The sequence below is a fragment of the Pararge aegeria genome, chromosome 9 (genome assembly GCF_905163445.1).
Source record: "Pararge aegeria chromosome 9, ilParAegt1.1, whole genome shotgun sequence".
NCBI classification, from domain to species: Eukaryota; Metazoa; Arthropoda; class Insecta; order Lepidoptera; family Nymphalidae; genus Pararge; species Pararge aegeria.
The window spans coordinates 18,193,362-18,217,909 of NC_053188.1; the positions used below are offsets into that span (position 1 = coordinate 18,193,362).

General features: G+C 37.7%; 1 protein-coding gene across 1 annotated transcript in view; it reads left to right on the plus strand.

The window, feature by feature from the left end:
- The window catches only part of LOC120626505 (phospholipase B1, membrane-associated-like), a 51,503-nt gene extending 33,123 nt beyond the window's left edge, over nt 1-18,380 (plus strand). Inside the window, exons 2-7 of the mRNA XM_039894031.1 lie at nt 6,946-7,201; nt 8,093-8,262; nt 13,499-13,715; nt 16,044-16,189; nt 16,947-17,115; nt 18,077-18,380. Of these exons, the coding sequence (XP_039749965.1) occupies nt 6,946-7,201; nt 8,093-8,262; nt 13,499-13,715; nt 16,044-16,189; nt 16,947-17,115; nt 18,077-18,255 (1,137 nt within the window). The 3' untranslated portion in view covers nt 18,256-18,380. The remainder of the gene's footprint in view (nt 1-6,945; nt 7,202-8,092; nt 8,263-13,498; nt 13,716-16,043; nt 16,190-16,946; nt 17,116-18,076) is intronic.
- The last annotated feature ends 6,168 nt before the right edge of the window (nt 18,381-24,548 follow it).

The window sequence follows — 24,548 nt, forward strand, 5'->3', positions numbered from 1 at the left end:
GATCACGTAGAGATACTAGCATAGCTCTCTCTATGGCCCGCTGAGTGACTCTGAGCCTTCTTATGAGGCCCATAGTGACATGATTTGATTATATTCGCCCGAACAAACAAAGTAGCACATATTACTTAATCGTTGCAATGAAGACGTTTTTCATCGCAATAATGTAAGTAAGGACTTTTGAGTAGCGGTAACCTATGGCTTGAACTATGGCATCCGCTCACCATTGACACGGATACAAACGGTTATTATTATACCCATCTGTTTACAACATCGATACTCAAAAAGAGATTATTTTCTCATACAAATTATGTAATTTTTGAAGTACCGATGTATGTAGTAATGAAACGTTCTTTGTAATAGAGACAGTTGAAATGAATTGTCTGTAATGGCATATACCCATTTTGTTTACATCTTTTTTTCTATATATTAAATAAGTTATTGACTCAGCTTGTGTAAATTGGTGGTCAGCGGAGTAAATTGTTAGGGGAATTTATAATAGGCTTTTGAGCGGCATCGTAACGAAACGCACAATGATTTGGTGTCTCGTCTTTTGGCGGTAGACATGTTCTTAAGGACTTCACCTAGACGGTTATTTTTAGAGCTACACTTATTTGAAAAAGTTCGTCTTAAAAACGAACGCCGATTATTTTTTAAATATACATTAAAAACTAAAACAAAAACAGCAGATTGTGTAGTAATAAAGAGTTTCTACATACAATTGAAGTAATTTATATCTATTTAAACTATCTTTCGTATGTGCTAGAGTTGGTTGGGCGACAGCTATCCCCGCGACTCTAAGAGCGGATAGTCTGTTTACCTACGCGTTTTCTGAGATATGATATGCCTGCAATTTTTTTGTCACCTGAATATTTATTTTTTCGTACAATAATCATTTTTAAACATTAGGGAACTCTCCAGATTTTAATCCAAGAATTTACTTACGGGTGTGCCATTTATACCCATCTTTTTTATTCGTTCTTTTTTATAGTGTAAAGTTTGTTTTAAAATATAAATAATGATAATATCAAAAAATACTTATTTATGGATTCCAACAATCCGCTCTGGACCGGTGTGGTGGACAAAGGCCTAGACTCTTCTCATTGTAGGTCGGGACCTGGGTGCACTATAGTGGGCCTATAAGAGGTTTATTTGATTATGATGACAATACTTAAAGAAAATCTCTTTTTATTTTATTGTTTTTTTATAATTCACACACATTTGTTTATAATTCAATTTTTTTACATTCTTTACACTAAAATGTAATGGAATCAATATCAATAAAAGACAAGTGGCGTTATATATAATTATAATATCACCTTTGAAGCAGGCAAAGGAAAACATCGTGAGGAAACCTGCATGCCTGAGAGTTCTCTATAATGTTCTCAAAGGCGTGTGGAGTTCACCAATCCGCACTGGGCCAGCGTGATGGACTACGGCCTAAACCCACCTCATCTGTGAAAGACTAGTGTCCTGCAGTGAGCCGGTAATGGGTTGATATCATGATGAAGAAAAGACAAAAAGAAAACACAATATTTTTAATAAAAATATTGTGACTGTACTTGTCTTACTTTTATTGCGAAAATGTCTGGTGGTACTTTAAGTATATTAAGTATTAAGTAATTCCACTTGCTATTCCTTGACGCTCGTGAGCCAAAATTGGTTCTGGGTCAACTCCGACGTTGTATTCGTGGCCTGATGTAACAAATTTGCGATGCGATTCGTAAATTACCTCGTGGACAATGTGTGGACATATTATGCGCAGCTTTCTATTAACCTGAATTGGATACATATGTCAAAGATCCTTTGGTAAAACTTAACAGTTTAGTATATTTTTGACGTCCGATTGGCGCAGTTTGCAACGACCCTGCTTTCGGAGCCCAAGGCCGTGGGTTCGATTCCCACAAGTGGAAAATGTTTGTGTGCTGAACATGAATGTTTTTCAGTGTCTGGGTGTTTATTTGTATATTATAAGTATTTGTGTATATTATTCATTAAAATGTTCATCAGTTATCTTAGTACCCATAACACAAACTACGCTTACTTTGGGGCTAGATGGCGGTGTGTCGTAGTAAGTATATTTATTAATATTACTATTATAACTATTGACGAACTCCGTGGTCACCGTGGTGCAGTGGTAAGCGCTGTGGTTTTACAAATGTGAGGTCCCAGGTTCAATCCCCGGCAAGGGAAATTTGGGAATTTATGATTTCTGACTTTTCTCTCGTCTTGCCTGGTGGGAGGCTCTTAGGCCGTGAAGACGTACCGCAAAGCGATTAAGCGAAGCTTTATTTTTACGATGTCGCGTAGAAACCGATAAGAGGTATATTTTAAATACCTGTTAATATAATAGGTTAGCCCGTTACCATCTAAGAATGCACATCGTTACCTAACTTGTAATTGAATAAAAACAAAAAGCCGATAAAGTTAAATCTTATTTACAGAAAGAATTTGGCACTCGAGTCGGAGGCGCATTTTTTATTTTATTACCTGTATGACTTTTTACTGTCGGGAAAAATGCCGCAATCTCAAAACCTGATTGGTCACTCTGTTACCCACATTACCCTACATTAGCAACAAGGTCGCCATCTCGAGTCACGAAGCGCTCTTCCTTGTCACGACTCCGCTACACTCGTCAAGTGTGAACGTACACGTAAGTACACGCACACGCCACGCATCCTGATCGTGTTTATGTAACACGCACTTTTAGAAGCGATAACACTATAAGTCGCATAACGTAAAAAGAGAGCCCATAATCCTTCCTTATGGGACGAAGACGATACGGACGATACGGGTACCCTAGGCGGCAAAATATGTATGGAGTATAGCCGTTGACGGATTGCCATTATTTATTTTTATGAATCACTTTAAAAAAATAAAAGTGCTAAGATAATTTTGTTAAGTACTTAGTATTTAATTTTGAACTTCGTTCCTATCTTATATCCCACGACACCACACGTTTTTTGATACTCAATGCACGGCAATTTGAGAATAAATAATTTATAAATATTCACTGCTCTGGTCTAAAGCTTAGATCACTAAGCAGAGCACGGAGAGGTCGCTCTAAGCGATAAGGCCGCCTTTGTTATCCTTCTAGTTTGCCTGCGCTTTTGGTGTTCTTAACTTGTGTTGTACAAATAAAGAGCAAAAATAAGGTGGTAAATTTTACCACCTTACCGAGACGTGCTGCCAACAATGAGAAGGGGTTAAGGATGTAGTCCCCCACGCTACAAAGGCAAGCCAGAAGCTAAAGATCTCAGGCATGCAGGTTTCTTCACGTTGTTTTCAACAACTCCCCATCTCTTAACAACATCTCGCTACCATCTTATACTGCATCATCTCTTGCTACGTGGTGAATTTGCAGTCAAAGCTAAATTGTACAATAAATAAAAAGTTTAATTCGTCCACTGCCCAAATGTTTTTTTTACGTGACGCGACTTATACCAACCAACCTTTCGTATATGGGCAATGAGAATGGGTACGTTACTGTTGTGATATTGTCTTGATATAAGTGTTTTGTTTATTAAAACGAGTTAACAGAAGAGTTTCTCAATTCAGGTAGTAGGTTACTAAGTATAGTAGGCTATTTAAGGTTGAGAAGTAAAGGGTATTTAACAAAAAATCTGATCCATCTTGTCTTCCTTGCTGCGATAAAGAATAAAAAACATAATATATTTCAGTCGTTTACCCTAGGCCTGTGATGAGTGTTAAGGAATTATGTGTAGGGTTTTGACGACCTCCCTGGCGCAGCGGTCATTGTTGCACTTTTAAGCGTGAGGTCCCGAGTTCGATCCCCGGTAGTGACTACTGAATTTCCTGTGATCTGACCTTGTGGGAGGCTTCAGCCGCGGCTAGTTACCACCCTACCGACAAATCGTGCCGCTAGGATATTTTTTTACGTTGCGTTACGATGTTTTATGAAACCGTTTCGGGTTCAATGTAACAACTGCCATACCTCTAACAGGTTGGCGGCAGGTGAGATTGCAGTCAGGCAGTCAGTAACTGCAATAAAAAAAGTTATTCCAAGATTTGTTGAGTCAGTGGAATAAAAAAAAGGGATTAGTAGACTTCACAAGCCTTTGAGAACATTACGAAGAACTCTCAGACATGCAGTGCTCCTCATTATGTTTTATGTGAAAACTACCACTAGGCTATCACTTACAACTACAGAGCACGGGTCTCCTCCCACAATGAGAAGGGGTTAAGGCCGTAGTCCACCACGCTGGCCCAGTGCGGATTGGTGGGCTCCACACACTTTAGAGAACACTATGAAGAACGTTCATGCATCCTCACGATGTTTTCCTTTACCGTTGAAGCAAGTGATGTTTTAGTTGTGTTCAAGCAAAATCTCTACATATAAAAGAGAAAATAATGAAATCTGACACAACATACCAAGCAAGCAAGCAACCTGGAAAATTGTTAATAACGAGTCTGGAAAAACAAAACCTCGTGATATAGACTTTGAGGTAATGGTCAACGAAAATAAAATAACCTCTGACGCGGAGGTTGCAAGTACTTTCGAAAACTTTTTCCAGAGTGTTCCCATCTTGTTGACAGATCCTTTAAATTCCTCACCCACAGCAGCTCAGACTTTATTAATTGACAACGTTAAAGAGTGTTTTTTTTTTTTTTAATTCAAACATATATCTACCTTGCAGAGATCACTTTTAGTGCAGGTTTAGGGTTATAAGGTCGCCTTTTGCTTTTAATTTTTTTTTTAACTATATTTGTAATTTCTCCTTTACTACGCAATAAAGATGTTTAAATTAAATTAAATATCTGCATCCGATATTATAAAGAATTTTAAGATGATAAAATTTAAAAAAAAACTAGTGATTTATGGGATATGACTGTGTGTGTCTAACATCATAGACACAATTGCCCCTTACTTATCCATAATTTTTGACGAATGTGTTGATATAGGCATTTTTTCAAATTTAATGAAACATGGAAAACTTATTTAAATCGGGCAATAAAAATGACTTAAATAATTACAGGCCTATTACAGCCTTACCAGCACTTAGTAAAATCTTTGAAAAAATTATACTTAATGAACTATTGAATCATTTCAATATTAATAACCTTCTTCATCCAGAACAATATGGCTTTACCAAAGGTCGTAGCACAACGGATGCGGTTGCTAAACTTATAAAACATGTCTATGATGTTGGGAAAGTTCGCAGAATGCCAATGGTGTTTTTTGTGCTCTATTCAAGGCCTTCGATTGCGTTAAACATAAAATTTTATTACTTAAAGTAAGCCACTACGGCATCAATAATGTTGCACTTAATTTAATTGCCTCTTATCTTAGTGATAGAACACAAAAGGTATGCTTAAAAGACATAAAGTCTCAGGGTACATCAACCCTAATGGGTGTCCCACAAGGCTCAATTTTGGGTCCCTTTCTATTTTTGGTGTATATAAATGATCTCCCACACCATGTCAGTAACACTTGTGACATTGTACTGTTTGCAGATGATACATCTTTAATTTTCAAGACTGACAGAAGTAAAAACAAATCTGACGATATAAGCCGTGCTATGTCGCATGTATCTCACTGGTTTACTGCTAATAACTTAGTTTTGAACGCAAAGAAAACAAAGTGCGTGGAATTTATGTTACCAAATGTAAAGAAAGTTGATAAAAAAGTAATGATAAATGGAGAATTATTAAAAATGGAGAATTCCACAGATTTTCTAGGAGTTACTTTGGATTGTAAGCTACAGTGGGGTGCCCATATCGAGACACTAGCGGGTAAGCTCAGCTCAGTTGCTTATGCTGTCAGAAAGATTAGACCGTTAACAGATGTTGAAACTGTTAGGCTTGTTTATTTTGCATACTTCCATAGTGTAATGTCGTATGGGATCTTGTTTTGGGGCAGAGCTGCTGATATAGAAACTATATTTATACTATCGAAAAGAGCTGTGCGATCGATATATAAACTAAGATCACGCAAATCCCTTTGTGCCAAATTTAAAGAAATAGGCATACTTACAGAAGCCTCGCAATATATTTAGTATAATATAATCTTTACACAACAAAACATAGGTAGTTATAAACAAAAAGTCGATATAAACAGCCGACTTACTAGAAACGGACATAAAATTAGTGATATCTGCATATCGTCTGAGAAAAGTACAGAAATCCTTTGTAGAGACGGGTATATGCCTTTATAACACGATACCGAAGGTAATATTAGATCTACCTTTACCTAAGTTTAAACAATATATTAAAACACATTTAACAAATCGTGGTTACTACACGATTGATGAATTCCTTAACGACAAGGCTGCTTTGAAGCAGGCGACTCCGCTCTCATCTCTCACAAAACAGCAACATTCTAAAGATTTTTAAAAACTTAAACTATAAAATGATGTTGGAAAAGAGTAATCTGCTGAGTTTCTTGCCAGCTCTTCTCAGTGGAATCTGCCATCCGAACCGGTGGTAGAGTCACTACAAACAGACTGACTTGACGCTTCAAAAGTGCTTATAAATTAGGCCTACTTGAAATAAATGAATTTCGAATTTGAATTTGAAAAGTTACTTAAAACGCACATAACTTAGAAAAGTTAGAGGTGCGTGCTGGGATTCGAACTCGGCCTCCCGATAGTGAAGTCAAGCTCCTACCCAATGCACTATCACCGCTTCAGTAATAACTACAGTTAGATGTAAATATAAATAATAACAGTTAGTTTTGTCCTAAGCTGTGTACACAACTTTGAATTAAATTAAACAAAAAGTTAAAATCAAACGAAATGAACTGCAAGTTTAAGCAAGTAATAAACAATTAAATAATATAGAATTTATAATCCCTAAAATTACGTGGCTAATAATTAGTTTTATTTTATAATTTATCTTTTTCTAAAAATGACAATATTACGATTACTTGATACTTAATCTTTTACAGAGGTAAATAACGATATTCAAATTATTGTTTTTCTTTCCCAGTGGACAGTGCATTACCCACCACGCAAGTCAAACGTACGTCGGCAGAGCACCTTCTCGCCCGCCACGCCGTTCCCCTGCCAGGACTCCATACCATGGGGTCGAAGCAGACAGGTCCCCACTTCGGTGCACAAGCTGCGACCAGGGGACATAGATGTGGTGGCTGCGATCGGAGACTCGTTGGTCGCGGGGAGCGGGGCCTTGGAGGAGTTCGCTCTTGGCGCCATCGTGGAGTATCGAGGAGTCTCGTGGTGTGCCGGTGGGTGTACAAATTATATTAATATCATAAAGACGGCCGACTGGCGCAGTGGGCAGCGACCCTGCTTTCTGAGTCCATTGCCGTGGGTTCGATTCCTACCGAATGCAAATAAATACTAATCTCACTTCGAATATATAAAAATACGTCTTTCATAATACATGAATATCATTAGAGAGATACAATAGTTTAGCGATTCTTTGTTACCGGCATCATGCCCATTGATTGAGATGGACAGACTACAGCTTGACGGCCGACTGGCGCAGTGGGCAGCGACCCTGCTTTCTGAGTCTAAGGCCGTGGGTTCGATTCCCACTACTGGTAAATGTTTGTGTGATGAGCATGAATGGTTTTCAGTGTCTGGGTGTTTATATGTATATTCTAAGTATTTATGTGTATTATTCATAATAATATTCATTAGTCCTCTTAGTGCCCATAACACAAGCTACGCTTACTTTGGGGCTAGATGGCAATGTGTGTATTGTCGTAGTACATTTATTTATTATTATTATTATTAAAAAAAAAAAACAAAACCTTTTACCTGTGGTTTTAGGTAGTAGGTTAAGGATTCGGTAGGGGCAATTATGGAATTTATAATTTCTGAATTTACTCCCGTAGCAAAGCGATTCAGTCCCAGTCACGTAGAAACCGATTAGACATGCTCGTTTAAACGAACTGCCATACATAATATAGGCATGGGGTTTAGTAGTCTTAGCCTGCATCATCACCAACCACCAGGTGAAATTGCAGTCAAGGGTGCAATTGTAGTAGAAAAATACCTCCAAAATCCCTATGGATAAACGATGTAAAAATAAGCTAGCAAAACCTGGTGAATCTGTCATATTCCTGCAGGTATAAAAACTTAAAACTCTTTGATACTTGTCATGTTTGCAGGCGGCGACAGCACCTGGCGGGAGTACCTGACGCTGCCTAACATCCTCAAGGAGTACAACCCCAACCTGCGCGGCTACTCCACCGGCACGGGGGAGTGGCTCGCGAAGAACTCTCGACTCAACGTGGCTTTCCCTGTTGCTTCTGATCAGGACGCCTATAAACAGGCTAAGGTATTTCTTGGCGAGGGTCAAATTTATAGTCAAATATTTGGTTATTCAAATAGACTACTTTAAAGCACTTAATAGTTAAAAGTTTTAGTTTTAAATGACAGTGTGAGATGGTCACAACAAAAAAAAACACTCTGCTATGTTTGCTTTAGTAGGGCTAGGATGCGCGCCACGAGAGAGTTATGTCTACCCATTATATCGTCAATCTCTACAGAAAATATACGAGTAACGTAGAAATAATCTCATCTCCTGGCGCGCATCTTAGCCCTACAGGGCGCGTTTGAAACCCTCGTAGCTTTAGTTTTAAATTTACGCATTTAGTCATCTCAATACCATGTACACATTTATTATGTAACATACGCATCAATAGTACCTACAGGATTAATTGAATAAAGAAATATTTGACTTTGACTTACAATGTTTACATCACACAATCAATTTTTTCATGGTTTGTTTGATGATTGTAAGCACAAACTAAAACAATACGATCAATCAGTAGCCCTTCGTGTTCGCAGGTAGGTATATAATTTCTGAACCCATAATCGTATAGAGCATCTTCATCATCAGCCTATTAATCCTCCAACACCTCGTAGGGTTTTAGAGCCACCCAACACGCTGACTCAATGCTGGTTGGTGGGCTTTAAATATTATTATCATCACATGTTACTGATTTCAACTAGGAGCGATGGCTCAAAGTGTTCTCTGAAGCACGGGTGTCGCATACTGGCCAATTTTCTAACTTGCTTATAAAAGTAAAAACCAGTTTAATCGAAACCTCGTGATCCGTAGTTGAACCTGCTAAGCCATGTGACGTCAGAGAATAACTACCCTAACTATTCTTGTTTTAAAGCTTAATTTGTGCACAATTGATAACCATATGCACGCGGTCTGATGGTAAAAGTCTCATACGAACATCATATCAGCCCTTTACCGGCCCACTAAAGAACACGGGTCTCCTCTCACAATGAGAAGGGGTTAAGGCCGTAGTCCACTATGCTGGCCCAGTGCGGATTGGTGGACTCCACACACCTTTAAGAACATTATGTAGAACTCTCAGGCATGCAGTTTTCCTCACGATGTTTTCCTTCACCGTTAAAGCAAGTGATATTTTAATTACTTAAAACGCACATTACTTAGGAAAGTTAGAGGTGCGTGCTGGGATTTAAATTCGACTCCCTGAAAGTGAAATCGAGCTCTTACCCAATGCGCTATCAACACTTCATACGAACATTATACATAGGTATTCCTGTATCAATCCAACTTACTTATGAGTCGACGGATTCACGTTGCTTAACCAATGTGATCTATTGATTTATGCCGCGTCAACCAGGCCACATAACTCAGGCCCACAGCTGTTGTCATTTCAACACAAGAATTATCACATTTTGTTGGTTTTTTTTTCTCTCTGAAATACTTAATTTCGTACCCAACTTGACCTGGGTAATAACCAGAGCATGACGTAAAGATAATTTAATTATTAAATACCTAATTAGGAGCCGCTTTCGTCAGCTTGAATATGGATGCAAAGATCTTCTTTGTCAGACCATTTATAATCCAATGCTGGGCTTTGAGCCTCTCATGACATAGAAGGATTAAAAGTTGAGGCCCTACATGCTGCTTCTAAGAGGGGTGTCGGGCTAGTGCTTTGTGTGTCTCTACTCTAGGGTAAAACACAGGTATAAAAGAAACCCCATATTCATGTCTTACAACGTTTAATCGTTTTAGTATCTCTAATTACAACATAGCATATTATTACATTACACTTTAAATACAAAGAGATAACTTCTTCACTTGCGTCCGTACTCGTCGGTACCTTTCTTTCCCGCCATTTTATATGACATTTCTTTTTGATCTTGAGTTCCTGTCATTTTGAATTTCTACTCCAACTTATACCGACCACAGATTATACATAATTTTGACCATTCTGCACAAAGATACCTTTTTTTCTTTTACCCAATGTACATACAAAGACAGATTTGCTAACAGGTATAATAAAATCTCCTACTCTTCAGAACAGAAGTATGTGCGTTTTTAATGTATATAAGTAAATATGACTTGCTTTAACGGTGTAGGAAAACATCGTCATTAAACCTGCATGCCTGAGAGTTTTCCAGTTCGCACTGGGCCAGCCTCAACCCTTCTTATTCTAAGAGGAGACCACATTCAGTTGGCCGGTAATGGTTCGATGATGATCCAAAAATAATGTATGTACTCGTATAAGCGATTGGCTGTAGATAACAGAAATTCGACGCGCTCACGATTTGATGATCATAATTATCGTTTATTTCTTTCATCAAAAACTGCACATATAATGAGTTGACGAACTGGCTTACCTAGCTAGATTTTATTTGTGTTGAGGATAACCAGCCCTCGCCCCCGGAACATACATAGACAGATTGAAATTAAGACATTACTATAATGTAAATAGTTATTAGTGTGTGTGTGTGTGTGTGTATGTGTGTGAGTGCGTGTTTGTGTGTGCTGTGTTATAAAATTTTTGGGGTAAGGTTCAAGTAACAATGACAATCAGGTAAATTAAATTAAAGTTTGTAAGAAATCTTCTGTTTCTTCGTAAGATTTACTAAGCAAAAAAGATGTTACTTTATTTTTAAACTGAATGGGTGATAAGTTATGAATGATCACTTTCAACTCAACTCAACTCAATTCCTATTCCGATTACAATCTAATCATTGCACTTCATTAAGCTAAGGAAAATACATGCATAATCATTTTGTTAGAGCTGAAAAGTTATTATCAAAATTAAGCTTAATTTGCTATGCTCCGCGAAAAGCAGGAGAATCTGTGTGGTGTAATTTATACTTTCTTCAATCCTTATACCCCACACCAAACAGATCTTCGGCAATATACCCTCTACGCACGTTTCACGAAACGATACACGTTTACTTAATTTTGATAATGTGTCATGGATTTCCGCAAAGTAACGCCTGCTTCTATCCAATATTTAGAGCTGAAAAGGTTAAATAATTATTATTGGTCCATTAAACATGCAATCTTAGAATACAATTAGGTAAAACAACGTGGAAACGCTCTGATCAACTATAACCAATTTGACCCGTGTGAACTGTGCTAAACGACTGTTCACAGAACCGCTAACCCGTTCGCGTTAAAGAAATTACGAGCAACATATTACAATGCAATTAAATACATAGTAAGAATTCCATGCGAGCGTTACTAAATGACATGATTGTAGAACCAACACCTGTTGAATTTTCTACGCCACTCTAATTTCTAAAAATCATTACTAATCGATTTAAGATAAATTATTGGCTTAGAACTATTGAAGATTTATTCCACTAACAGTCTCCGCTTGACTGCAATCTCACCTAAGCGGCTAGCAAAGGCAGGATGCAACAATTATATCCCTCTATTATATCCCCTAGCAAGGGGATCTCTACCAGGCAACCTATCATAAGACAAGCGAAAAATTACAGTATTTTTGTATTTATTTAAATGAAAAAAAGCTTTATTCTATTTAGAGTTAGGGTGTACACGAAAATAAGTTAAAAAATAAATACGAAAAGAAAACAAATAACAATACATTTAAACATTAAAATACAAATCCAATTTTTAAATGTTATGTTATTTATATTATAGAAAAATAAATTTTAAAAATTTTCTAATAACGTGACCTAGTTAATACATAATTATTTACTAGCTGTCGTTTGCGTATTTAATAATAATAATAATAATAAATCTTTTTATTTAGGAGCAATTCTGGAAAATTTCGTCTGATTTTTACAAGTTCCGTGGATAAAAAGTAACCTATATTATTATCAGTGTTTTAAACTAACTTCATGCCAAAAATAAAGTTTATTGGTTGCCTAGTTAAGGCGTGAGGGAAGAACAAACAAATAAACGCACTATCTAATTTATAATATTATATCGCCATTGGTTTCCTGGAAGAAATCGCTATGAAGTGACAATAACGTGTGCAAATGCCAAAGCACGGCAACGGAGAATTTAACCACCGTTTAATATTTATACTTATAATAGCGGACCCGCGCGACTTTGTCAACTTCAAAAAATTGTCGTACGTTGTCGCGTAACAATTCCGATATACTTACTACATATTTCGGTCGTTTGGCGTAACGTTTACTGTTCACGCATCGCACGAATCGGAATCTCTCAAAAAGGATATTTTTTGCAGTTTTTGCAGCATTTCTCATAAGTGATGGTAACATACTTAATCAAAAGAATCATATTTATTTTTCATGCAAACATATTTAATCAAAAGAATCAGATTTATTTTTCATGCAAAAGAAAAGTAAATCCTTTTGGAGATAGAAGGCCGACACGAACGTAGTACCTACGCTACGCAACGTGTACCTAACTAAGTGACAGGAGTCACATGATTTTAATTCTTCATGTGATCTTAGGTTGTATCTGATTTCTTTCAGTAAAAAATTAGGCAGTTGTTTACTCAAAAACTATAAGGTTTTCGGTTTCACATATAAGTCTCAGAGACATTACATAATGTACCTCTAAAACCTGTGAAGTAATGTTTCGGTTTTTGTTTTACACATTGTATATACCCATAAGTATTTTTAGACAAGTTTTCTTTTTGCCTTAATCGATAATGGATAGGTGCCCGATCCTTCCATTCTTTTAAATCTTTCCAGCTAGCTATCTTCGTTTAGATAGTTTTGGTCTAATGGTAAGCATGTACGATTTGGATCACGAAGAGCCCCAGATACACGAGTCAGGCAATAAATTTCACTGTTGAGATTCCTGTGCATGCATTTTCAATACCAGCTCATAGAGTTAGACATACTACGGGTTTCTCCCTCATATAATCCACTAGTCCGCTTTAGAACGCGGGGAGTTAATGCTCTAATCTCCTCTTTCTTATGAGTCTAAAAGTCTCAGATGGCCAGCTTTGGGGGATTACTAGTCGCAGGATGATGGTAATGATATTGTTAGGTATTACCTCATATATTGTCTTACATGTGCGTGCATAGCCCATAACCTCATATTCAGCAAACATGCATGAGACAAAAATAAAGTGACAGCAGCCTGTACAGTGGTAAAACCCGCGTCATTAAAGAATGAATTGATGAAAGGAGGCCGATGTCTTTCTATCTCATTCGCACAATATACGCACGCACGCATAAGCTCGTACCGCAAAAGAGATATCACGACAATGACCACCTTTTAAAAATCTATTCTTTAATGGCGCGGATAAAGAGGTCGCTGTATCCAACTATACAAACTTATTTAGATTCTAGTAGCGCGCATGCGCTCGTCGCCTGACATTGACGTGTCTCGCGACTGGAAGATGATCACAGTGTTCATCGGCGCCAACGACCTGTGCTCGGCTTCCTGCCTGTCGCCCGTGGCCTGGTCTCCGGCCGCACACGCCAGGAAGCTGGCCAAGGCGCTCGACTACTTCCACAAACATTTGCCCAGGACTATTATCAACCTCATACCTGTACTTGGTAAGTCTAAATAAGCATATAGTTTTCTACCAAAGCTGACATATTTCTCCCAGTAAATATAGAACATACAGAAGGCAAATTCAGCCATTACTGCATGCTTTGTGTTCAAAAACAGTGGATCTCCACCGCAGAATGTTGCTAGCTCACAAAAATTTCCTATCTTCCCCATTTTATGGTAAATGTTTAGAACATTAGACGTAAAATAATGAAGTTTTTACGACCTCCTTGGCGTAACGGTGAGCGCTGTGAATTTAAGCTGGAGGTCCGGGATTCGATTCCCGTCAGGGGCAATTTGGGTAATTTATAATTTCTGATTTTTCTCTGGGGTGGTCTGGTGGGAGACTTTGGCCGTGGTAAGTTACCACCCTACAGACAAAGACTTGCCGCTAAGCGATTTATTAGATAGTATGGGGTATGATTACCATACTCCTTAACAGGTTAGCCCGCTTCCATCTTAGACTGCATCATCACTTACCAGGTGAGTTTGCAGTCAAGGGCTAAGTTGTAGAGGAATACAAAAAAAGTGACTAGCCATTCATTCGAGAAACATTATTAAAGTGGACTGGTTTTTGATGCTTTAATATTAGTCGTGTACACGGTTTCTGTGTGTTCTGAATTCCGTGGTTTCTCCCTTGTAGATCAAATGGGACGATCGAATACACCGGACAAATTATTGAGGCACAATGTGTTTACACAAACAAATGTACAGTAGTCCTCAAATCTAGGTATTACACCTAGATATAATTTAAATACAGCCTACTTTTGAAGTGAAACTTCTTTAGAATCGTTGTGATTTCAAACTCGAAGAAACGAAAAAATAAGTAGACACAAACACATAAATGTATAGGATTCAGCCGGCGATAGAATGAGATAGAACACATGTGTTTAATGCATGTGTTTGCGTCTGCGTATTAGACAGTTTTAGTATAAGTGTGTTGATTGTAAATGATTTTTTATTTGTGGCAATATTTTCATCTCCTTGATGAATTAATTTTAAAGTTATGCCAAAAACTAAAGTTGAAAAAAATTGTAAATACTGGCGGAAAAAAAGTTTTTAATCAGGGACTTTTCAGAAGTTTCACTTCTACCGTGTGTGACTTGCACACACACACACACACACTTCGTTTATAGGTATATAGGTACCTTTTAAAAGAAGTCGTAATAAACTAGTGTTAAGTGGTACTCAACACCGCTACCAGGTAAGTATGATTGAGCAGGAGGTAGTTCGGATTTTTGTCAAACGACAACTTTGCACATTATTTACCGCGTAAGTTTGACATGATACACCTCATCCAATGATACGTATAATCTGTGTAAAGCCAAAAGATAAATAAAAAAGTTTGGTAATTCTGCTCATCTATATCACTAAGCCTTTAAACATCCAAGATGGCGCTCACATAGGATTATCTGGTAACTTTCCCTCTCGGATAATCGGGAATAAGCCAGTCTGCATCCGATTTGAGTATTACTTTCAAAACTCCCTCGCTTCGGCTTTTCCCCCTAATCATCTATTGTTTGTAACAGTGCAGGTATTTGAGATTCTTTGTTAAACATGGGACCGGAAGGAAAAGTAAAACGGAAATCCTTTAAAGTGTCATAGAGGCAACGCTGTAAAAGTCAAGTCAGAACTTAATTCTTGATCTTGTTCTTATCATTCAGGATATCATAGGATTAATTATCAAGGCATTAACAGACCACTACGTTTTAGCCTGGCTTCTTCGCGTTTTGTTATTGCTCCAATTCAAAACGCACATAACTCCGAAAAGTTTGAGACGAATGCCAATTAACGAACTGCATCATCATCATCGTCATAACTTCAACCTGTAGACTCCACTGCCGGAAATAGATCTTTTCTAGGGAGCCAGCGTCTCCCTGCAACTCGTTTGTGGTTCTCTATCCAGCTCTTCGGGGCCTTACCAACGCTTGGGATCGTACTTGATCCACCAAAATAGGAGGCTGAAGTCTTAACCACTAGGCTATGACCGCTTATTAATGGAGACGTACCACGTTGGTACGTCCTGCAGAACCTATGGAACTGAACGTTTCATATTAACCCACTACCGGCCCACTACAGGGCACAGGTCTCCTCCCACAATGAGTAGGGTATAGACAGTAGTCCACCGCACTGGCCTTCGAGAACTCTCAAGCTAAAGCTTTCCTCGCGATTTTTACCTTAGCCGTTACATAAAGCAAGTGACATTTTAATTGCTTATAACACACACAAATTAGAAAAGTTGCGTGCTGCGTTGCGTGCGTGCGAAGTCCTAACCACTAGGCTGTCATTCCTTTTGTACACCGCACTAAAAGTTTAGCTCTCTTTATTGCCAGACGTCTCAGTGTCTGTCCGAGTGTTGCGGCCTCTGATGTGCCGCCTCATGCATCCTCTGTTCTGTACGTGCTTCCACCGCGGCGGAGGAGAACTGCTGGATTTGGTGCGACAAGCGCGGCTGTACCAGGCTGCTGAGACCGCTCTCGTAAGTGACTGAACCAACTGATGAGAACTTGATGGGTAAAAATGTGCTTCTCCAATTCCTCAATTCAAGTTTTGCGTAAAGCTGAATATGTGTGCACATTCATAGATATTTCACAGATTTTTTGGTCATTCATCCGGTGCTACATACTAACTAACTAACTAACTAACTGTGCTAAGAACAGCACTTAGCACATACAATCACAACAACAATCGTTGATGTGCTATCCTTTCATCCTCTTAAGCCTTTGTCCCAAAAAACTGGGCACGGGAATCTCACATAGGAAAGAGGGATTGAGAGCTTAGATTTTACCGCTTTAATGTTGTTGCTTCAATGTTGTTGGCGATCCAATGAAGATTTCTGGATACTCAATTGTTTTGAATCGTTTTGCGGTCAAAAATACCTGCTACTTTAAGATTCAACGATTTTCAAGATTCGACGTGTAAATTATCGCTCTAACCAGGTTGCTTCCTAAATAGTTTTAAATGACAATGTGAGATGGTGATAACAAAGCAAAAAACAACCGGCTAAATTTGTTGTGGGCTTCTTCTTGGACCAGGGTGCGTTTGGAACCCTCGTAGCTTTAGTTTTAATTTGAAAAATTTAGTTGTCGCCATCAACTCACTTCTATGTCATATTTTACATGTAATGTACGCATCAAAAGTGCCATCTGTGTGCCTATTTGAATAAAGCAATATTAAACTTTGACTTTGATAGTTTTGTTGTGTTACATGTTTGCAAAAATATACTCGTTTCGCAGATCGACTCCGGCCGCTACGATACCCGTGACGATTTCACGGTGATAGTCCAGCCGTTCATGCGCCTGTTCAACGCGCCCATGCCGCCCACGCAGCCGCTGTCGCTCGTCATCCACCAGTCCTACATCACGCACGACTGCTTCCACTTCTCGCAGAAGGGACACGCACTTGGTAACCAACGGACTGACCCTTTGCACTTCATCTACGAACACCTGCTTTTTTTTTAGCGTGGTGGAACTTTATTGAAACGATCTACGATCACCGTGCTTCCGTTTATATAAATACAGTAGCTTTTGCCGGCGTTCTTCGCCCGCATTTATAACGGTTTTCACAAATCCCATGGGAACCGTTTCTTTTCCAGCGATAAAAAATGTTTTATATTTTTTTTATTTTTCATGTAGATCTTAACACAGGCACGTATAAAGCGTTATACATTTTACATGTTACCACTAATGTTAGGTGATGGTGATAACTGCATTCATTAACTTAAAACTAAAGCTAGGAGGGTTCAAACGCGCCCTGGTCTAAGAAGAGCCCACAACAAACTTAGCCAGGTTTTATTTTTGTTATCACCATCTCACAGTCGAGTTCATGTTTTAAGTAAATAGCAGTAGCCTAGTGGTAGATATTACTCTCCGTCCTTTCAACTAAATCGATGCCATAAATCAAGTTGATTGGTTCTTAAGTTAGGGCTCTAAGCAAGGACAAACAAACAAACACTTTTTCCCATTCATAATATTAGTAAGGAAGTGAGGATGGCTGTAATCTCTTAGCAAACCAGAACCCAGTGTGCTGAAAAAAATCATCGACACAATGGCCAGAGTACTGGAACAATATCGCTAATATTACCGTGGCGAATAGACTGAAATTATCATGAAAATAGACTTTTATAATAAACAGACATGCAGACAGACGACAGACAGCAGTGCATTTTAACTTCAACTCCGTGTAATTTTTACTTATACGTGCAAAAACACTTTTAAAGAGTGGTTTGATACAGCGTCCCCAAATCAATAACTCTCGAAAGAAACAAGAACTGCCTGTTCAACCAAAATAAATAGCTGTTATTTCGAAATTAGACTCAAAAACTTGTAGTTAGCATGACATAACTCAAAACTTTTGTTATTTCCAGCTGCGAACCTCCTGTGGAACAATCTCCTGGAGCCAGTGGGCAATAAGTCGGACAACGTGCCCCCGGTGCTGATGAACTCCTTCCGCTGCCCTTCTAGGAGTGCGCCTTTCATCTTCACCGCCAAGAACTCGCAGCAGTTCCTCAAGACTGGCCAGCAGGAGGGCGCTTTCGACCCATAACTCCTGCAGCGACCTCTCCGTGCAACTGACGTACAACTGAGCCATCACGTCTGTCGCTTTTAATGATATGCGAGACCTGACTTTGGTCTTCCCTTTTGACGCTCCTGCCAGCTGCATCCAGGACCTAGAATAGGAATAAGAATAAGAATATCTTTATTTGCAAACTACACGTTTTATAGCTGTTACATATTTAAAAAGGTTATAGGTTACAGTGTATTGAAATACATACAAATTTAAGCATGATGCCCCAAATGTAATTTTGTTGTAAAAAATCTTATTTTAGCCATTTTTTGAGTTCAGATCAAAATACAGTTGGCAACTCCCCTCCTCCTACACCTAAAGGATATAACTCCCTTCAAGACCGAATTTGTATATATCAATGTTTATGAAGTATTATTATAAAGTGGACAACTTATTGTCCACTTTTTACAGAATTAGTGTGCAATAACTATCTTTCTATATATGCATCTTTATAGCTATATTGAGATCTTATTCTTTGTACCTTTATGGTTGGTGTCTTTCGGAGAGACGGAGGTCCAGGGTTCTTTCTGGTAAGAGGTTAAAACTTAAGTTAATTAAGTCATAGGTTAATAAGTAGATTAGTACTTAATTTATAAAAAAAGTAGAAATCATCACATACCTCACTACTATGTAAGAATGAATAAGTGTGGCGAAAAATGTAAATAGTTTATAGGCAAAACGTTAATTTAGAGTGACTCTTAGGTATCAAATTGTAGCGTGATTTTTACCCGAATACGAGTAAGGAAAACATTTTTAAAAACACTTAATTATACTCTTTCGGTGCAAGTACATAGTTTTTTCTGTACATAAATTTAATTAAATTATTTACAAACAAGTAAAACTTAGATACTAATAAAAAAAAACCACAGTTAAAATTTATGCCGTCTTCTTGATGTCTCGGCCGTGGCTAGTGACCACCCTACGGAAAAAGACGTGGCACCACGCGTTCCGGCACGATATCGTGTAGGAACTGATTAGAGGTATGGGTTAAATATAACTGCCCTACCCCTAACCTAACAGATCAGCCACCTTCGACTGCTGTGGTAGATAACGTGGAACAAAACAAAAACAAAAGCTCTATGTACAAAATATGTTTGTATCAGATGTTCATCAGTTCATGGATCAGTTTTTTTTTTGTCGTTGTATATAAATTAAATACGTATACGATAATATTATGGTAAATTGAATTTTAAATCTAATAGTACTTAATTTAAGTAGAAATATTATTTGTAATATCAATATTTAATACTAAAGTATATTACCAAAGTTTAAAATGTTTATATCTAAGTACATGATTCTGTTATTTTATATCCTTATATAGTTGTACCTACTTGAAATGTAAAATAAGAAATGTTCAACTTCGATTTCTATCAATAAGTCAAAGTAACTTGACTAGTCTAGCTAGTCTAAGGAAATCTTGTGAATTCGTTGCCACATGATAGGTAGTCTTAATTAATACTTATATTACTAAGTCAAACCTCAAAAGCTTATAGCTACTAATAAGAAATATAGCAGGTTCGAATCGCTACACTGGGTTAAATAAAAATAGCAGAAAGCTCTCGGCCTGTATATGTTTACATTAAAACTAACAGATTTTACTCTACGACTTTTATTAACTCGTTAATTTGTGAAATATTTAATATTTTACATAGAAACCTCTACTTGTATATACTCTGTAATGTAACATTGGCAACAGCGCGCGAACCACGACTATAGTGCGGTCAACCCCTATAGGCGTACCCGATTACGCGGAGTTGTCGAATCACATGTATTTAATTTTTTTGTATAAAAGAAATTAATACTGAACTTTAAAAAGTCAAAGAACAAAAGTTGTTAGTTTTATTTATGAGAACTACAAGGCAGGAGCTTTCTCGTAATTTTTTTAACTCTTTATAACAGCGTACGAAGAAACATAAAAGTCGTTCTTTGAACAAATTGTCGTTTGAAATGGGTACCAATCATTCTATATGCGCACGGACTATGAATTGAATCGCAAAATACATGATTGATTCTACTGTATGCATTGCAGCACGGGACCAGCCGTGATTGGCCGGCAGTTAATCTGTCAGCATTGTGATTAGCGAACTAAACACACGCTAGGCACACTTCCACCAAGGCTATGTTTTCATTAGGGGCTATTTTAAGGCATTACGACCAATAGGCGTCCAGTGCTTGACATAGTTATTTTGAAAAGGTTACCAAATACCACGGTCTTGAACCAATTTAATCCCTGCAATTCCTTCGATGTTGTACTTACATCTAGGATTCATCTGCCTTTATCGGTCCTCATTCCAGAAGAATGGTAATTGGAAAACCAACTTCCTTCGGTCTTCTGAGGTATTTCCTCCACTTTAACGTCGAGACTCGTTCTGCTATATTGCAAAATCGGTAACTCTGGCAGAAATCTCTTGGTTCTATACTTATTTAAAGTCATTGATGGTAAATTTCTCCGCTTACTCACAATATTCGTACCTGCAAGCTTTTTGTTTAGATGAAAATGAATAAAAAACAGATTTCGTATTTCGTAATAAAATATGATATGATTAGGCTCTTTAGAAATTTTAACAATATTATGTGCCATGTCTATGTATTTTCAGGTGAAACTTTGAAACTTTTGATATATTTTTAAGCGTAAGCTAAACTCTTTCTTTGTTAAACGCTGTATGTAAATTGAGGTTGTAAATACTTAGAAATAAAAAAAATAACTCTAGTTGAAGCTTTTTATTTTGCATTTTGAACTCTCTGTCGTAGCAGAAGTGGACGAGTCTTCGAAAAACTTAAGATGATTGCATAAGTGGATAATTTATCATCATCATCATCAACATCGACCCATTGCCGGCACAATGTGAAGGGTTCAGGCCGTAGTCAACCACGCTGGCCAAGTACGGATTGGTAGACTTGATACAACTTATAGGTCATGCTTACTAAGCCCCGCAGATTTCCTACAACTGAACTTTATACAATATCCAAACTTCTTACAGTACGGCAACTGTATATCCTACGTAGTATTACACGGTACGACCGGAACTATCGAATCCAATCTATTAAAATTTCTCCCCGTCGTCGACCTACAATACATATTCCTCGAACAAACAGTGCATTTGCACAGCGTCAGTTTTTGTATTTAGGGCCATTTTTATATAAAAACATTAACATTTAAATAATTACAATGTTACAAATAAACTGAAGAATATGCTGAGTCATCTAAATTATCAAGATACCGAAAATATAATTCGTTCGTTAAGGTAAATTTACTAAATATGTATAATATTTTATTGAATATTGAATAAATAATCACCCACACACATGCATGCACACACACACAAACTACACACACACACACACGCATGCTCGCACACACACAGAACTCACACACTTATATACGTAATAAATACGGGCACAGCACATATGGGAAGACAATGACCCCCAAGACACGGGATATCCTAGTTTGGGGGTCCAGGGTAATTTTAGAAAAACATTGTACTTCTAAGCAAATAAAAACTTTTTATTATTATTATTATTATTATTATAGAGAACTCTCAGGCATGCAGGTTTCCTCACGGCTTTTTTTATGGCTAAGCAAGTGATATTTTAGTTGCTTACATTACAAAAACACACATAACTCCGAAAAACACATATAAAAGTAAAAGGTGCGTGACGGGGATGAATTTGGACCCTGGAAGGGAGCTGAAGCCCTTACTAGGCTGTCCCCGCTTAAGCAAATTCAAAACTAAGTAATATTTTGCATTTGCAGAAAGGTTTCACTTTGTTCTAGGAAGGACCATTGACCGGTGGATATGAAACAGCCTAACAGGGAAGTTTTTCAGTTGCAACGCCTATTAATTAGTTAATAGCAACATGTAGTCCGTCATAATATTCGCTGTTATTATCAGGCGCTGTCATTGTCTAGCGTGTAGGTAGTACAGCGTGTATATTTTTCTTTATTTTCGGATGTCGAGTAGTTAGTATGGTCATAAATTAGTACCATCTACAAAAGGTACAGAAGTCATTAGTGGGATTGAGTATACGCTTTTATAATATGACTAGCTGTTGCCCGCGTCCTTCGTTCACGTTTGTTACGGTGTTTACAAATCCAGTGGGAATAGTTTGATTTCCTGGAATGAAGCATATGTTACTCTCCGTCCTTTAAACTAACTGCACGTCAAAAATCAAGTTGATTGATAGAATACATTGAAAAACAGTAAGATATTTCATCTATATGTGAAGCTTATGTCTATATATATTAATTCTACTTTTGGGCTGTGGTCCAGCGTTATACATAAATAACTATCCATTCAAAGTTTCATATAATAATTTATTAGAAAAAAAATTGTAATTATATTTAAATATATGGATGTACCAACTTTTTAATAGAAGTCAACAGTAAAACTTCAATAGGAAACATGAGTTAATTCAAAATAGGTATTTAAAATTAAAATAAGTACCTCTTTTATTAAGACTGTTCTACAAGTCTAGTCTATAACCTACATAACCGGATGCGTACATGTTATTAATCTACTACCTAAATACACCTGAAAAACATAAAAATATTGATATAAACGTGTCGAAGACGTGGTAAAGACGTGCAGGTACGATACCGATTAGGCGTTTATATGGGCTTAATATAACTGACGTGCCCCTAAAAGGTCAGCCTGTGGTCATTCAAGATATATTTTACTCCGAATTGCTGGTTGGTAAGCGTAAACAGGGCGGGCAGGCCTTTCTGTAGCTGTTCTCGTCCATGTGGCACCTGCTGTAGTTTTAACGCCATCGACCCATCTTTGGAATGGTCTGCCCCGTTTTTAAAGTGACCTGTCAGTAAATATATAGGTACTTTTAAAGAAGGCGGTTTTGAAATGCTTAAACATAGTATTTGTTTGGTTAACAACAGACAGTAGGCCGTAGTCGTCTCACTGATTTCACGGGTCATTAAAGACCCGCCCTCAGCTCTGCGGCTCACGTAAAGACAATAGCATTTCTCATTGCTTGCTGATCTAATGTCAGGAGTCGGTACTATAATGTAGACTAATGCTATAATTTGTTATGCTACTGCCTCTTGGCTTGTGTTACAGTAAATTTATAAAGTGGGTAAATAACAAATTTTTGATAATATATATATTTGCAAGATATTTTATATTAAATAGTCAATAGATAGTTTTCAAGAAACAATAAAAGTTATATTTGATTAACAACCAATGTTGATGACATTGAGTTGGTGGCTTATCTATTTATATATATAAAAGAGAAAGTGTGTGGGTATGTTCCGTATAGACTCCGAAACGGCTGGACCGATTTCAATGAAACTTTCAGGGAATCTCCGGATTGACTTGGCGAGTAACCCTGTAAAGTTTGGTTGCGATCGGAGCACTCCTATTTTTGAACTGTAAAATACAGCTATTATTAAAAATTTAATGATGTTAGTTTATTGTTTAAATAAAATAAAGCAAAATCTAGCCCGGCGAAGCCGGCTGGGTACGCTAGTTTGATATAAATACGACTGCATTATCGATACACTCCAGTCATACAAGGACTCGAACAATGCAAAGATACATTCCGGTGTCTTAGTCGCTTATCACTTGTATGAAGCAAGTACAAAACTTGGTGTAAAAAAGAAAACTTACATAATTTTTCTACTTGTTCATGTAGGAAATAGTTTTCACGACCTCCCTGGCGCAACGGTGAGTGCTGTGAATTTGAGTAGGAGATCCCTGGTTCCATTCCCGGCAGAGGCCATTTGGGAATTTATTATTTTTGAGTTTTGCGATGTCGCGTAGAAACCTATTAGGGGTATAACTACTATACTCCCTAACAGTTTAGCCCGCTACCATCTCTTAGACTTCATCATCACTTACCACCAGATGAGATTGCAGTCAAGGAGAAAAATAATAATTCACGGACCAAGCATATTGCCCACCTCATTCTAAGAGGAAAGCAAACGTCTATAAACAGAGCAACATTGCACAAGGTATACAAGGAACACGTCCAAAACACGTCCTAGAAAATGCCGCCAAGAGCTCCTCAACCTGAGACTTAGCTGGTGTTAAAACCCTCCTGTAACTATTGACGGCCGACTGGCGCAGTGGGCAGCGACCCTGCTTTCTGAGTCCAAGGCCGTGGGTTCTATTCCCACAACTGGAAAATGTTTGTGTGATGAACATGATTGTTTTTCAGTGTCTGGGTGTTTATCTGTATATTATAAGTATTTATGTGAATTATATTCATCAGTCATCTCACCCGAAACACAAGGTACGCTTTCTTTGGGGCTAGTTGGC